This window comes from Salvelinus sp. IW2-2015, linkage group LG6.2 (genome assembly GCF_002910315.2).
Source record: "Salvelinus sp. IW2-2015 linkage group LG6.2, ASM291031v2, whole genome shotgun sequence".
NCBI lineage: Eukaryota > Metazoa > Chordata > Actinopteri > Salmoniformes > Salmonidae > Salvelinus > Salvelinus sp. IW2-2015.
In genome coordinates, this window is record NC_036846.1 from 18,011,879 (window position 1) to 18,028,960 (window position 17,082).

General features: G+C 43.1%; 1 protein-coding gene across 2 annotated transcripts; it reads right to left on the reverse strand.

Annotated features, from left to right (window-relative positions):
* Positions 1 to 1,219: 1,219 nt before the first annotated feature.
* slc30a9 (solute carrier family 30 member 9) lies at positions 1,220 to 17,082 on the reverse strand. 2 transcript variants are annotated; one of them, XM_023990318.2, is made up of 18 exons: positions 16,990 to 17,082; positions 16,211 to 16,360; positions 15,873 to 16,067; positions 14,924 to 15,074; positions 14,490 to 14,582; positions 14,193 to 14,275; positions 13,663 to 13,721; positions 12,723 to 12,793; positions 11,657 to 11,759; positions 11,150 to 11,205; positions 10,879 to 11,014; positions 10,555 to 10,594; positions 10,121 to 10,192; positions 6,015 to 6,122; positions 5,434 to 5,599; positions 3,972 to 4,101; positions 2,065 to 2,178; positions 1,220 to 1,619 (listed from the first exon to the last, which is right to left on the reverse strand). In XM_023990318.2, the coding sequence occupies exons 2-18, from the start codon at positions 16,317 to 16,319 to the stop codon at positions 1,575 to 1,577; spliced, it is 1,731 nt and encodes a 576-aa protein (XP_023846086.1). In that variant the 5' UTR covers positions 16,320 to 16,360; positions 16,990 to 17,082; the 3' UTR covers positions 1,220 to 1,574. The 2 variants fall into 2 exon arrangements, with proteins under 2 accessions (XP_023846086.1, XP_023846085.1); XM_023990317.2 differs by having other exon boundaries at positions 15,861 to 16,067; positions 16,990 to 17,080.

Genomic DNA, 17,082 nt, shown 5'->3' on the forward strand with positions numbered 1-17,082 from the left:
TACCTAAAAMAAAAGAAAAGGGAAAAATACTTTCTCTACATACTGAAAATAAACTCTTCTCTGCTGCTTTTGTTAAGTGTACTTGAATAATTATTTGTATTCATAAGGGAATACTTGCAGAGYGAGTACGGTTCCATGTAGCTTCATAAGCTTTATGTATAATGAACAACAATATAAACGCAACATGTAAAGTGTTAGGTCCATGTTTCATGAGCTGAAATAAAATATCCCAGAATTGTTCCCTACGCACAAAAAGCTTCTTTCTCTCAAATGTTGTGCACAAATTTATTTACATCCCGATTAGRGAGGATTTCTCCTTMGCCAWGATAATCCATCCACCTGACAGGTGTGGCATATCAAGAAGCTGATTAAACAGCATGATCATTACACAGGTGCACCTTGTGCTGGGAATAACAAAAGGCCACTAAAATGTGCCGTTTCGTCACACAACAATGCCACAGATGTCTCAAGTTAAGGGAACATGCTGACTGCAGGAATGTCCACCAGAGCTGTTGCCAGAGATTTAAATATTAATTTCTCTACCATAAGCCACGTCAAACTTAATTTTAGAGAATTTGMCTGTACTTCCAACTGGCCCTCACAACCGCAGACCATGTGTAACCACGCACGTGAGCCCAGGACCTCCACATCCGGCTTCTTCACCTGTGGGAAGACCTGAGACCAGCCACCCAGACAGCTGATGAAACGGAAGTTTGTCTGAAGTTTGTCATTTGTCTGTAATAAAGCCCTTTGTGGGGAAAGATTCATTCTGATTGGCTAGGCCTGGCTCCCCAGTGGGTGTGCTTATGTCCTCCCAGGCCCACATTTCCCAGACAGGTGAAATCCATAGATTAGGGCCTAATTTATTTATTTCAATTGACTGAGTTCCTTACATGAACTGTAACTCAGTAAARTTTTGCATTAATATTTTTGTTCAGTATATATATAACTGCTTATTGATACTGGTCCGTTTGAATAGTCGAAAGACATGATTTTTCAACTGACTTGTTTTTTTGTTCTTGTGGAAAGATGAATAAACGTCAACACATGAGAACTATATTCAAAAGGTAACTGTACAGCTACAGTGTGAGTGAAACGCACCACGACCAAGTCCAGTTTCAGAACTTCTGTGCTTTGAGCCCAGTCTTCACTGCCACACCAGGTGTGCCACTGTCTCTAATACCCCTGTGCTTTTGAACAAACACTTCGTAACATTGGTAACGGCATGGTCAAATCTACATGGAAAGAAGTGGAACTAATTAAATCCCTGTCCCAGCACGTGTCTGTCGCTTATGTAGTTCTGTCCTTGAGCTGTTCTTGTCTATTAATGTTCTGTATTATGTCATGTTTCATGTGGACCCCAGGAAGAGTAGCTGCTGCTATCGTAACAGATAATGGGGATCCTGATAAATTACCAAAAAGGACTATTCTACAGTAAGACTTGTTCAGATGAGTTGGATAGGATGGGAGACAGCGGGAGGCAGAGTGCAGAGGTCGGCTTGGCTATCCTCCAAACCCCATTTCTCTAGTTCCTTCTTGCAGTCGCACGACATTCCCTGCATAGATCCGTAGTGTTATAGAATCTCCAGGTCGACGTGCCGTACCTCTGGGTTGCGTTGCTGTTGAGTGACAAAGAAACCGGACGCATTAGATATTCCACAAAAGTATTAAATGAATGGCAGCCATCAACTTGGATGACAATGTTTAAGAGTACAGTATGCATTAGAGTTCATATTTGTGGTTTTGATCACCAACTAACAATTAATACAAGATGTCTCATGTGAAATATTGCTGAACTGGACTTAACAAGCCCCACAAGCTGCAAGTGTACTCAGGACTGTTTGGTTCTGAATCACTAACCTTTTCCCTGAACTGTGCACTTCCTTACCCTCCATTAATGGATTGGTTCTTCATGAATTGATTCAATGTATGCATGTGCTCGAMGGAGTTCACCATATTTCTTACACCAATCCAGTACTTTTTAAATTCACAATGGGGATTGAACATGTCAACACTGGGGAGACAGGAACAGGAACAGAGAACGGGAGTGTAGCTCCTCTCTACCTTGAGCTCTTTCTCCAGGCGGTCCACCTCAGCCCCCAGGGTGTCAATGATGTTCTCGCCGTGCTTCAGCATAAAGTTCTCCAGCTCATCAGTGGTCTTCACCTGCTGGATGTCCTACAAGCCACAACAAAGACACACACACACACACACACACACTTGACTAGATAATCATAGCTTGCGCTGTTACATTCAGGGAGTCATGTGTCATTAAAACTTCTTATGGATGCAATCCCGTTAACGGGATGATATGACAACAGCCAGTGAAAGTGCAGGGCGCCAAATTCAAACAGAAATCTCATAATTAAAATTCCTCAAACATGCATGTATCCTATACCATTTTAAAAGGTAATCTTGTTGTTAACCCCACCAGTGTCCGATTTCAAATAGGCTTTACAGCGAAAGCACCACAAACGATTATGTTAAGTCACCGCAAAATCACAGACAAAGAGTCATTTTTCCAGCCAAAGACAGGAGTCACAAAAAGCAGAAAGAGATAAAATGAATCACTAACCTTTGATGATCTTCATCAGATGACACTCATAGGACTTCATGTTACACAATACATATATGTTTTGTTCGATTAAGTCCATATTTATATCCAAAAACCTCAGTTTACATTGGCGCCATGTTCAGAAATGCCTCCAAAATATCCGGAGAAATTGCAGAGAGCCACATCAAATAACATAAATACTCATCATAAACTTTGATGAAAGATACATGTTTTACATAGAATTAAAGATAAACTTGTTCTTAATGCAACCGCTGTGTCAGATTTCAAAAAGCTTTACGGCAAAAGCACAATATTCAATAATCTGAGAACAGGGTTCAGCCACAAAAGGAAGCCATACAGTTACCCGCCAAATTGTGCAGTCAACAAAACTCACAAAAAGCATTATAAATCTTCACTTACCTTTGCTGATCTTCGTCGGAATGCACTCCCAGGACTCCCACAAGAAATGTTAGTTTTGTTCGGTAATGTCCATCATTTATGTCCAAATAGCTATTTTTGTTAGCGTGTTTGGTAAACAAACCCAAAGTCAGGAAGCGCGTTCACTAAAAGCAGACAATGTCAAAAAGTTCCGTAACAGTCAGTAGAAACATGTCAAACGATGTATTGAATCAATCTTTAGAATATTTTTAACATAAATCTTGAATAACGTTCCAACCGGAGAATTACATTGACTTCAGATGTGCGATGGAACAGAGCTCCCTCATGTGAACGCGCATGGTCAGGTCATGATAGACCTTACTCAATCCCCTCTCATTCGGCCCCCCTTCACAGTAGAGGCATCAGACYAYGTTCTACAGACTGTTGACATCTAGTGGAAGCCGTAGGAAGTGCAAACTCATCCACATCCCARTGTGTATTCAATAGGGTCTTGGTTGAAAATCGACCAACCTCAGAATTCCCACTTCCTGTTTGGATTTTTTCTCAGGTTTTTGCCTGCCATATGAGTTCTGTTATACTCACAGACATCATTCAAACAGTTTTAGAAACGTCAGAGTGTTTTATATCCAATACGAATAATAATATGCATATATTAGCAACTGGGACTGAGGAGCAGGCAGTTTACTATGGGCACCTTTCATCCAAGCTACTCAATACTGCCCCTGCAGCCATAAGAATCATTCAGAAAAAAAATAAAAAGTGTATTAAATCAGTTTGAAACAAAAACTAATTTCCCTAGCCCCATCCCTCAGCTGTATACCAAAACAAGTGGAAGTGCTACTGTTTGGCTGAAAAACAAATCCCAGAATGCAGCTTTAAAAGGATTGTACAATGGCTACCAATGCAGATAGTCAACCCTAGTAATCCAGGCATCCAACTTTCCAAAGCAGAAGGAAAGCTAAAAAGCTATGGTGAAAAACAGTCTCCTTAATGAAACACTTGTTAGCGTCAGCCTTACGTTGAGGATCTGTTCTATGTCCTGCTTCTCCAGGTAGGAACGGGTCACCACCCGCCCGTCAAAGTCCACCTCAGCCTTGAAGCGCACTTTACTCAGCCCTAGGTCTGTGGCCTTCACATCGTGGATCGCCCTGGTCACAGCAAAGACAAAGTGGGGGTTAAATAGCACAAATTTAAAAAAATATATATTTTGAAATAGGGACCACAGGTGTAAATGAGCTAAGTAGCTAACTCTTGTGCAATATTTATTTTGTGCAAGGTCACTGACAAACCATAACATGAATACATTAAGAGCATATCTGGGGCTGCATATATCAAGCATCTCAGAGTAGGAGTACTGATGTGGGTTCAAGTCCCCCTCTGTCATTGCAATCTTATTCATTGTGATCTTAATCAGCTCTCTTACTCTGGCCATGGCTCCAGCAGACCTGCTCTGACTTAGAACCAAGGTAAGGCCTTGGCTACTTTTCAGCTTGCATTTACATAACAATGGCTAACTATTKACTTTAACAACTTCACACAAAGCAACAGTGTTGAATAATGCAGAGGTTGTTGTTTCTGCTCGCCACAAGTCTTTAGTGTRACACTCCTGATGGAAACACCACAACGCTAGAGCTGACAGTAAGGTAAAACACTGGCGGCCCACTGGTGTAGGAGTAAGTCTCAATGGAAAAGCACCAAGTGAGTCTACGGGGAAACTTCACAGCTTTACATAAAGCCCCACTGGCAAATTGGCAACACATCCCTCCCGGACCTCCTGTAGGGCAAAGCATGTACAAAGCATGTGCAATAAACATTTTATGATGGATGCTTTGGAACAGCATGATCCTGGACCATGGTTTCCCAAACTCGGTCCTGGGGCCTCCCAGGGGGGTACGTTTAGGTTTTTACCCTAGCAATACACAGCTGATTCAAATAATCAAAGCTTGATGAGGAGTTGGTTATTTGAAATCAGTGCTAGGGCAAAAGCAGGCACCCAGGGGAGTTAGAGAAACCCCGTCCTGGACTATAATGTCAGTGCTGAGAGCTGAGGCCTGGATCGTGTAGGGACACAGACCAGGGTCATGGTCACTATGGACCACGACAGAAGACGTTTTAGAAAGCTTTGTGTTCGAAAATTACAATTAGTAGGCCTACTTCTTATTGGTTGTCCCACCCTGTTTTAGTCGTTTCATTCCATTCAGTACCTTATGAACGCAACCTTGGTACAGGGACATAGAGGCCTGGGTGCCATGGACTTAAAGGCAAGGTCATAATGGAAAACTAAAATGAGCATTTCTCATCGAAAACTCCAGGTAGTCCCTCCCTGCTTGCATTTCGTTTTTTGGTTACCGGTAATAAACAACTGTAAGACAGGGGCCATGGAGGCCGCTCCAAGGTGAAGATTCCCCTAGGTACAGATCTATGATCAGCTTCCCCTCCCCTAATTCTAACCCAGATCAGCATCCAACGGGGCTACTGACCTGACGGCGGGGTCGTTCTCCAGGAACTCTGTGAGCTTCTGGACGTGCTCGGCCTGGATGGAGCGTCCCAGCAGGGCCTCAGTGTTGGTGTAGATGAGGAAGGCGGACACAGCCCCCAGGAGGGTTCCCACACCCAGAGAGCCCAGGCTATCGTACAGTGGGTTACCTGGCACAGGACACGATGAGAAAAAAAAATGTAAAAATAAGAGTTGGTCTATGTCCCAAATTGTACCCTATTCGCTATACAGTGCACTGTGTTGGAAATAGGGTGCCATTTGGGACGCAYCCTAGATAAAAGGTGTMGCGGCCTGACTATGGACGTGTTCCAGGTCATATTAACTGCATTTGAAGGCTACATAGGATGTTAGTAATATGTACAGATTTCAGACTCAGAATACACAGCATTGGTTTACTGGTAATATCAAGTCTGACTGTCCAGAGTTTAGACAGCTGGGTAACTGGAGAACTCAAGTTGTACAAAGTTGTCCTACTGGAAACGACATATGTGTGRGAGCGCCTGTATGTGTGGGGAATGTATGCGTGGGGGAATGAATAGGGTCTCTGAGTAGGTGTGTGTGTACCTGTGAGCGAGGTGAGCCCCATGCAGCTTGAGGCCATGATCACTCCCAGTACGGCAGCAGAGTCTTCCAGCAGCACCACGTTAGTGCTGGGGTCTCGGCTCTGCATCACTGCACATCAAAACARACTGCCTTACTGATCACAACAATAACTACTGATGCACATACAGTACCAGTCAAAAGTTTGGACACACCTAATCATTCAAGGGTTTTTTTTTTTTTTTACTATTACTATTTTCTACATTGTAGAATAATAGTGAAGACATCAAAACGATGAAATAACACATGTACATGAATCATGTACAGTCGTGACCAAAAGTTGAGAATGACAAATATTATTATTTTATTACCCCATTTTTCTCCCCAATTTCGTGGTATCCAATTGTTAGTAGTTACTGTCTTGTCTCATCGCTACAACTCCCGTACGGGCTCGGGAGAGACGAAGGTCGAGAGCCATGCGTCCTCCGAAACGCAACCCAACCGCACTGCTTCTTAACACAGCGCGCATCCAAACCGGAAGCCAGCTGCACCAATGTGTTGCGGCCTGGCCACAGGAGTCGCGTAGTGCGCGATGAGACAAGGATATCCCTACCGGCTAAACCTCCCTAACCCGGACGATGCTGGGCCAATTGTGCGTCGCCCCATGGACCTCCCGGTCTGGGCTCGAACCCAGAGTCTCTGTGGCACAGCTAGCGCTGCAGTGCCTTAGACACTGCGCCACCCGGGAGGCCACGAATATATATTTTCAAAGTCTGCTGCCTCAGAATGCCATCATAACATTCTGGAGTATATGCAAATTGTTACGAAGAGTGATCAGATGAATTGCAATTAATTGCAAAGTCCCTCTTTGCCATGCAAATGAACTGAATCCCCAAAAAACATTTCCACTGCATTTCAGCCTGCCACAGAAGGACAGCTGACATCATGTCAGTGATTCTCTCGTTAACACAGGTGTGAGTGTTTGACGAGGACATGGCTGGAGATCACTCTGGCATGCTTGATTGAGTTTTGAATAACAGACTGGAAGCGTCAAAAGGAGGGTGGTGCTTGGAATCATTGTTCTTCCTCTTTCAACCATGGTTACCTCGCAAGGATACACGTGCCGTCTACATTGTTTTGCACAAAAAGGGCTTCACAGCAAGGATATTGCTGCCAGTAGGATTGGCACCTAAATCAACCATTATCAGATCGTCAAGACTTCAAGGAGAGCGGTTCAATTGTTGTGAAGAAGGCTTCAGGGCGCCCAAGAAAGTCCAGCAAGCACCAGGACCTTCTCCTAAAGTTGATTCAGCTGCGGGATCGGGACACCACCAGTACAGCGCTTGCTCAGGAATGGCAGCAGGCAGGTGTGAGTGCATCTGGCACGCACAGTGAGGCGAAGACTTTTGGAGGATGGCCTGGTGTCAAGAAGGGGCAGCAAAGAAGCCACTTCTTCTCCAGGAAAAACATCAGGGGACAGACTGATATTCTGCAAAAGGTACAGGATTAGACTGCTGAGGACTGGGTTAAAGTCATTTTCTCTGATGAATCCCCTTTGAATTGCTTGGGGCATCCGGAAAAAAAGCTTGTCCGAAGACAAGGTGAGCTCTACCATCAGTCCTGTGTCATGCCAAAAGTAAAGGCATCCTGAGACCATTCATGTGTGGGGTTTGCTTCTCAGCCAAGGGAGTGGCTCACTTACAATTTTGCCTAAGAACACAGCCATGAATAAAGAATGGTACCAACACATCCTCCGAGAGCAAACTTCTCCCACCCATCCAGGAACAGTTTTGGTGACGACAATTCCTTTTCCAGCATGATGGAGCACCTTGCCATAGGCAAACTGATAACTAAGGTGCTCGGGGAACAAAACATCAATATTTGGTCCATGGCCAGGAAACTCCCAGACCTTAATCCATTGAGAACTTGTGAGTCAAATCCTCAAGAGGCGGGGTGACAAAGAAAACCACACAAATTTGAAAACTCCAAGCATTGATTATGCAAGAATGGGCTGCTGTCAGTCAGGATGTGGCCCAGAAGTTAATTGACAGCATGCCAGGGCAGAGGTCTTGAAAAAGAAGGGTCAACACTGCAAATATTGACTCTTTGCATCAACTTCATGTAATTGTCAATAAAAGCCTTTGACACTTATGAAATGCTTGTAATTATACTTCAGTATTCCATAGTAACATCTGACAAATATCTAAAGACACTGAAGCAGCAAACTTTGTGGAAATTAATATGTGTCATTCTCAACTTTTGGCCACAACTGTATGTAGTAACCAAAAAAAGTGTTAAACAAATCAAAATATAAAATATATTGTTCAAAGTAGCCACCCTTTACCTTGATGACAGCTTTGCACACTCTTGGCATTCTCTCAACCATCTTCACCTGGAATACTTTACCAACAGTCTTGGAGTTCCCACATATGCTGAATACTTGTTGGCTGCTTTTCCTTCACTCTGCTGTCCAACTCATCCCAAACCATCGCAATTGGGTTGAGGTTAGGTGATTGTGGAGGCCAGGTCATATGATGCAGCACTCCATCACTCTGATTCTTAGTCAAATAGCCCCTACACAGCCTGAAGGTGTGTTGGGTCATTGTCCTGTTGAAAAACAAATGATAGTCCCACTAAGCGCAAACCAGAGGGGATGGAGAATCGCTGTGGTAGCCATGCTGGTTAAGTGTGCCTTGAATTCTAAATAAATCCCAGACTGTCACCAGCAAAGCACCATCACACCTCCATGCTTCACGGTGGGAACCACACATGCGGAGATCATTCATTCACCTACTCTGCGTCTCACAAAGACATGGTGGTTGGAACCAAAAATCTCAAATTTGGACTCATTAGAACAAAGGACTGATTTCCACCGATCTAATGTCCATTGCTCGTGTTTCTTGGCCCAAGCAAATCTTCTTATTGGTGTCCTTTAGTAGTGGTTTCTTTGTAGTAATTCGACCATGAAMAAATGATTCACGCTGTCTCCTCTGAACAGTTGATGTTGAGATGAGTCTGTTACTTGAAGCATTCATTTGGGRTGCAATCTGAGGTGCAGTTAACTCTAATGAACTTATCCTCTGTGTCTTCCTTTCCTGTGGCGGTCCTCATGAGTTCTTGACATTTTCTGGATTGACGGACCATGTCTTAAAGTAATGATGGACTGTTGTTACTCTATGCTCATTTGAGCCGTTCTTGCCATAATATGGACTTGGTCTTTTAACAAATAGGGCCATCTTCTGTATACTACCCKTACCATGTCACAACACAATTGATTTGTTCAAATGCATTAAGTAAAGAAATTCCACAAATTAACAGTTAACAAGGCACACCTGTTCATTGAAATGCATTCCAGGTGACTAGCTCATGAAGCTGGTTGAGAGAATGCCAAGAGTGTACAAAGATATCATCAAGGCAAAGGGTGGCTACTTTGAAGAATCTCAAATATATTTTGATTAGTTTAATATTTTTMGGGGTTACTACATGATTCCATGTGTTATTTAATAGTTTTGAGGTCTTCACTATTATTCTACAATGTAGACAATTGTACAGAAAGAAAAACCCTGGAATGAGTAGGTGTCCAAACTTTGACTGGTACTGTACATATGTTAAGGGATGACATGCTGACAACTTCAACTTACACAATTGTTCAGTATTAAAGCAGCCATCAGCAGTAGATAATAAAAAAAGCATTGTCCCTGCCCCCGTTTCAGTGAAAAGCTGAGGGTTGGGGCTGGAGTAATGTAACCACTCAAATTCATAGACAGCCATGGATGCAAGGACTGACCATCCATGATATAACAATTATAGTTTAAACCATGTTGAGGGGATACAGTGTTTCTTACATTTATTTTGTGTAAAAATGTTTGGAGTAAACAAGCTTATATATTTTGGGTTCTGGTGGGGTATGACAGTTTAAATAAACTCATGAGGCATTTAGAAGTTATATTCTTCATGAATCAATGGGTACATATTTATAAGTCCAAAAATGGATGTAGCAACTGCTGGTTGCCCCRTTAATGTTAGGGGTCATGTAAGAACTCTGGGTAGATTAGCATTTGGGTGATACTCAAGTCATTGATGCATACATCAAATAAAAAGGTAACAAAACACATTAATATTGTACAAACCATATTCGTAGAAGGACACGCCTTGCTGGCCAGCACTCTTTTTGATCTCATTGATGGCCACTAGCAGTGTTGCTGAGAGGGAGAAGAAATTTTACTGTCATGGGTTCCATAGAACAGTCACAGTGCACCTTCCCAGTCAATACATATAGTGCATTACATCGATTATAAATGAATGTACACATCAGGGGCTATCAAGCATCTCAGAGTAGGAGTGTTGATCTAAGATCAACCCCCCCATACAGATAATCTTATTCTTTGTGATCTAAAAGACAAAAACTTAACCCAAATCAGCAATCCTACTCGGAGATGCTTGATAGCCCGATGTGTACATTGGATGTAATGCAGTAAATGTGTTGAATGGGAAGGTGCAATGCAATTCTACACTTGTTAAATATGGCCCCAGAGTGTGATGGTAACATCAGATCATAACCTACCTCCTTCTGAAACCAGAGATCCTGCCAAGATACAGTAAGCCTGCAAGAGACAAAAACACAAACCAACTATTAAGAGGGACAGTGCTCCAAAATCACAGTTAGATCAGCCACTTTAGCCAATAGACAAGAGGGAGTAACAGTGACTCAGTAAGACTATGTGAATGTTTGATATAGAGTACATAGCAATCGGATTGTGCAGAATCACTGTACATATTTTGCATCCCAAACAGCCACTTATTTATGTGTGATCAAGATTAGCGATTCTGCACATGGCCATGCCCAAAATGATCCCTCAGCCTAGGTAACAATAAGGCCACCACTCACCCAAAGCAGAGACTCGATTGGCTGTGGGTGCAGCAGTCCCATGATGCCATGGTACCAGGAGAGACCCGCCCCCATCATGAAGATACCTACGCCACTGATGAGCGAGGCGATGTAGCGCATGTTTGAGAAACCGTACCTTAAATCAGAGAAGAAAAACAGAGTMTGTTTTATATCTGCACTCAACCCCCTCCGGAAGACAGACACCACAGAAGCAGAGGGTGAACCAAGACAGTAACACCATAAGTATAATTAACGGTAGTGTGCTCCTCACGGGTGGACAGCGTCAGGGTTCCGGACAGACTGGCTGATGCCGATTGCAAGAAGAGCCTGCAGGAGAGAGTGATAGGTGTTAACAGAACCTGCTGCCTTTCCACAATATACTGTATAGAAGACAGTTTACGATGACTATGATACATTTCAACTAACTTTTAAGTAACCATGGCTACTGGCGTTATCTACTGCAAAKAGAGATGGGACCAATTATATTAATAAATAATTCTAACTCATTCCTAATCGCAATATCAGGGCATGTGACGACATGTGAACTTCTTGGTAGCCAGTGGATAGCGGGTGCGTCRCAACAATATCTCCTTTCCCCTGGAGTGTGCACTTGTTCACTACTCCCCACACATCAAAGCAGTGAATTGACTGAGGCATGGGATTGTGGGAAGTTTCTACAATATTTCCAATACCAGACATTTCCTTTCAAATCAGCGAAGGGAAGTGACCAAATGCACCCTGTGGGAAGGAGAGATAAGACATAGCCACTGTATCTGACCTGGTTGCAGGTGTCAGCCAGGGAGTGAATGGCCTCTGAGAACATGCTGGCTGATCCAGTGTACACCCAAGCCAGGAGCTTGAAGATGAAATTCAGTCCATTACTGAGGGCAGAGAAAAACAATCAACCTTACAACGTATAAACATCAAGAAAATAGTAGTTTTCACACAGGGAAGTTAAAGGTTCACCCTATCTTATAAACCTGCAATAGAWTTCAATGGGTGGTTGCCACTGTTTCTAACATTTTTTGTTCTACTACCTTTTCTTTGCATGATCGAGCATATTTTCCAACTGAATGTATCAACACGTTTGATTGTGGCTGTATGCAGACAGAGTTAAAGCTAGAATTCTTAATTGAAACGATAAAGCGGTTTCTCTGCCCGTTTCAGTAAAAAGCTGAGGGATGGGCCTGGAGAAATGTAACCACTGAAATTCATAGACCGAGCTATGGATGCAAGGACTGACCATKCATGATATCACAATAATAGTTTTAACCATGTTTTGAGGCTATACAGTGTGTTTACATTTACAAGCATTGGAGTAAAACCAGGTAATATTTGGGGTTCTGAAGGGGTACAACAGTTGAACTGAACTCATGAGGCATTTAAAGTTAAGTATATTCTTCAAGATTCAAATGGGCATATATTTAATTCATTTCCAAGTAAAACAATTTTTTTAAGTAGAAACTGCAGATTGCCCCTTTAAGACCCATACCGTGTCTTGTAAATGAATTACTCTAACTCCTGTACTTCCTGCCTGACATGGGGGTCAATGTGAACAGACCTAGTGGAGTCCCTCATGTGACTGCTAACTCAATAGCCCGACAGTGTCTGGTGGAAGAACCTACCCCTGAACAATTTGTACTTTACTTACATTTGAATCCCCAGATGAAGAAATTGAAATGTAACTACATTAAAACAATTCTGGCATGCATAAGAATAATAAGCCATTTCTGTGTGGTGTTTTTATGAGTTTTCATGACTGTCAACTTCACAGTAGGGTAAAAAACAGAGTAATGATACTATGCCGGGAGGAGGGGAACACAGACGATGGAAAGGAGACTTACATGCATATGGCCACCATCACCACCTTCCCCGGACCTTGTGAAAATGTTGCCCTCTTGCTGCCTGATCGGGGCTACATGAGAAGAAGGGAGTTCAAGCCTACTGGAGACATGTCACCTACATCAGACTTATTCTTGGAAAAACACTCGGGTCAATTCCATTTTAATTCAATTCTGYAAAAAATAACCACTTTCATTAATGTTTTAAAATCAAAGTTCTAAGTTAATGTTAATCTAGTTTAATGTAGAATTGACCCCTTTCAGCTAAATGGTACAAAAAAATTAATCAAGACATTAATGCAAAAACACATCTTTCGTTTTACCATAAGAGCCCTTCATACAGGCTACAGTTGCCAGCTAAGTCAAAGTTAGCATATTTAGATGATATTCTAGCACACAAAAATTAAGCACATTATAGAATGCACCATCACATGCTAGGGGGGTGCAGTATTGTCCTGTAAAGGAGTCCGGCACTATACAGAGGCACTCTGTCAATGACAGTCGGAGTGAATAACATTGTCATGTAATGCAGTGATAAAGGACTTTGTGGATTAAATAACCCCACACTGGGTCAAAGGTCACGTGAAGGACATTGCTAGCTCTGGTTTTGGGTAGTGGCCAGCAGGACATGTAACTACTGTACTGTGGCCATTTCTCTGTCTATCATACGCAGTCTGGTCAGGAGATCCTGGCTGTACATCCATTTAGTCGTGGCTAGTATGGCAAAAAAAAAATAACATGGCTAATATGATAGTAGGAATTGTGGATAGTCGCGTTTCTATCATTAAGATATCTTGGTAGATCTACACAAATGACCACCAGAACATTTCTGGTCAAAATGTGWAATATGGATACATTTGCTCTTTTAATATTAGCTAAGCTTGAGGGCATTCCATAGGGAACAACATCACACTGCTTCAGGTCACATAGGGCCTAAACTCACCTTAGTGTTTCCCCAGAAATCTTTGTACTCCTTTAGCAACTGCTGATTCCGGAAAATATCTGAATGACACAATAAAAAGGGGCGACGTGACCTCAAACAGACTGAGTGCAAGCTTGTAGGAAACAGACACTCAGTGATTCCTCTCAAGAACACTAAGGAACCAGGCAGCCATCTGAGCTTAAGCCCAGGTCATATTCATTAAGGGATGCAATGGTAAATGGGACAGAAAACTTAAAATGAGCCTTCAAACACATTCTGTGACTAACTGTACAGAAATCGGAAGAACGTCTAGACTTGCACTGTTTATTCATTAGGCAACAGATTGAAGAAAACTGACTTGAAACAGTTTGTACAAGTCAGTTTTCAAGTCAGTTTTCTTCAATCTGTTGCCTAATGAATACAACCCATTAGAGACTAGGCAGGGTTACAAAAACAAAACAAAGCATATCATAAACAGCGCAAGTCTAGACGTTCTRCCGATTTTTGTACAGTTAGTCACAGAATGTGTTTGCAGGGTGGAAGACACTTACTCTCTTCGTACTCTCTCTCCTCCACTTTCCTGAGTTTCCTCTCTCTGTCAAGGGCTTCAGGACTTCCCCACACATCTAGAGCTCTGGAAGTCAGATTGAAAGAACTGCTTGATGGAAAGCTTTCGTATCGTATACAATATGGTCTACCTAATAGTATCACATTGGCATAAGGTTGCCAATGTGCTGGTCAACTGTAAAGTGCATGATTCCAACACTTGATATTTATTTTGGTGCTGCCAACACTTGCTTTTTAATTACATGATTTTATGAGTAGTAAGGAATGTAAAATGTACTAACTTGACTTCCACGTCTGATCGCAGGAATACAGTGAAAGCCTCGGTGTCGTCGTGGGGGCTGCGTCGACGGATCTTTCTTAGCTGCACCAGGTCACTGAGGTCACACGACAGAGACAGACAGACTAACAGTCAGTGGGCTGAGTATATTAAGAGTCTTTGCATCAATGACTGAGTCACGGGCATGTTAACATCCCATAATGTGATAATCACAACAGTGTGTTTCCCATTAGCTCAGTGGARGCTTGTAATGCTAAGCAGCACTGGTATGCCTGGAATACACTGGTTACAGAAAAGGATGTCTACAACTTCCTTCAATGTGTACATTACCAAAGCACCAACAGAAAACACACAAGATAACAATCCTTTTGCCTTGATTGACTTGCCCTGTKTCCAGTCATGCTTCATTGTCTCAATTCACTGTTGTAGAGTGTTTACCTTGGCTTGAGACAGAACTCATTCATAGCTCTCACTGCAGTGATAAAGTTGTTCTGGGTGTACTTGGATCCATAGTCCCTCTTCTTAAGGACAGCCCGCACTTTCACTTGAATTGTCTCCATTTGTGTCAGACCTTGTGGTGTTATTGAACCTGAGATWWAAAAWAAAYAWAWATATATTATATAACAGCGGTGATGAATTTCCCAATTCAAATAGAGTATACATAACTAAACACAATAACTGAAGACGTAATGCTTACTTAACAGAAGTACTTCCAGCTGCTTTAGGGGTTAGGGTCAAGCATGTTTCAACAACATTCTAAAGACTGATACTTATAATTTCCGATCTTGTCTCAACGCTGCAACTCCCCAACGGGTTCGGGAGAGGCGGAGTCAAGCGTCCTTCAAAACATGACCCGCCTAATTGCGCTCCTTAATACCCACCAGCTTAACCCGGAAGCGAGCCACACCAATGTGTCAGAGGAAACACTGTTCAACTGGCGACCGGGGGTCAGCCCGTAGACATCTGGCCAGCCACAAGGAGTCGCTAGAGCACGATGAGCCTAGTAAAGKGCTACCAGCCAAACGATGCTGGGCCAATTGTGCGCCGTCCTATGGGACTCCCAGTCACGGCCGGTTGTGGCACAGCCTGGGAATGAACCTGGGTCTGTAGTAACGCCTCTAGCGATGCAGTGCCTAGACGTCTGCGCCACTCGGGAGGCCCCAAGACATACTTTTCATTCCTATTTTGATGTAGCAAGACTTCAAGGAAAGAGACTTCCCTGTTCTTACACCTCAACAGAATACTGGGGTGTATTTATTAGTGGCACAGTAGCAAAATGTTTTATCAACGGGTGGAAACAAGTTTGCTTCCGTTTGGTTCCTAGTGAACACATCCATGTYTGTATTGCCAACACAGGACAAACAGTGGCTCTTACCTTGGCTCTTACCTGGGGAGTCTGAATAGGCTTGTGCTGCCCCAGCCAGCACCTTCTCTGTAGTAGGTGGTCCTTGTGTAGGAGGAGGAGAGGMGCCATCCTTATTGCTGCCTGAGGTACAATAGTACTGGACCTGGCCTGTTGCTAGAGAGGCTACACGGAAGTCATGGCTGAACCACAGACTGTGCATCTCTACCTTGTGCCACCCTGTAGGGAAATGTGTGAGTGTGTTAGCTATAACATGTTTATTACATAGGTCCACAACACACACACACACACACTTAGTACTGACAAAGAGTGTGATGCATAAAACAGTGCATCAAGTATTGACTTGAAAATGTGAGCCTCACCGTGGCATGGTCGAGCAACCCTGGGGGTTCGTTGTGACAGTGGGGCTCTTTGCTGCAGGTAGACCCTGCAGAGGACTTGCCATGGTCTCTGTGCCAGGCCGGTGAACATCCTTGCCGTTGCGGGGTTTCGTATAGCAATGCTGGAACTTGCTGTTTGAGTGATCACAAGACAYCACTGTCAGTGAGCATCGGTTGAGGGCGGCCAAACAACTGGCATCACACACCTCGTTAGCTAGCTACTTTCATAGCCATTAACGTTGGGTTAACATGATAAAAACCAACTCTCCTCCCAAAGAGAACATCATGATGTAACTACCATCTAGAACACTCTCTGGACCTGGCTGTAACGTTGGTTAGCTAATGCCGCCTCATCTCCCGACTCAGATCAYCTAGCTACAATAACACAGTTCCAAATGATCTGACCGGCTAGTAAAGCTAGTTAYCRWYMRRWMSSKWYYKRWYGRTAACAGGCAGAAGTTCAAATGACACAACTTGGCATTGCATTGACAGCGTCTTATAAACCTGGTCAATCTTACGGCAGTACTATCAATTCATAAAAACGGATGGATACTTTACAGTCTGCTAGCTAACTCYATCTTGGCAAGCCAGATAAAGCCAGCCAGTGCCATCGTCGGACGCCGGTGCGACACCATCAAACAGGTTTGGAAAAGCTAGCTAGCTAGCTAAAGTAAAGCGTCTTCCTACGTATACATRGCACGTTTGTTTTGGTTGTCAGAAAGTCGGTTAATACATGTTGATTTATTTCAGGACGGCCTTACCTTCTTGTGTTACATTTACTCCGCATATCTCACACCATTTTGAGTTCCGTGCACCTGTTAGCTAGTGACACAAAGGTCGCGTCCACTGCTCAA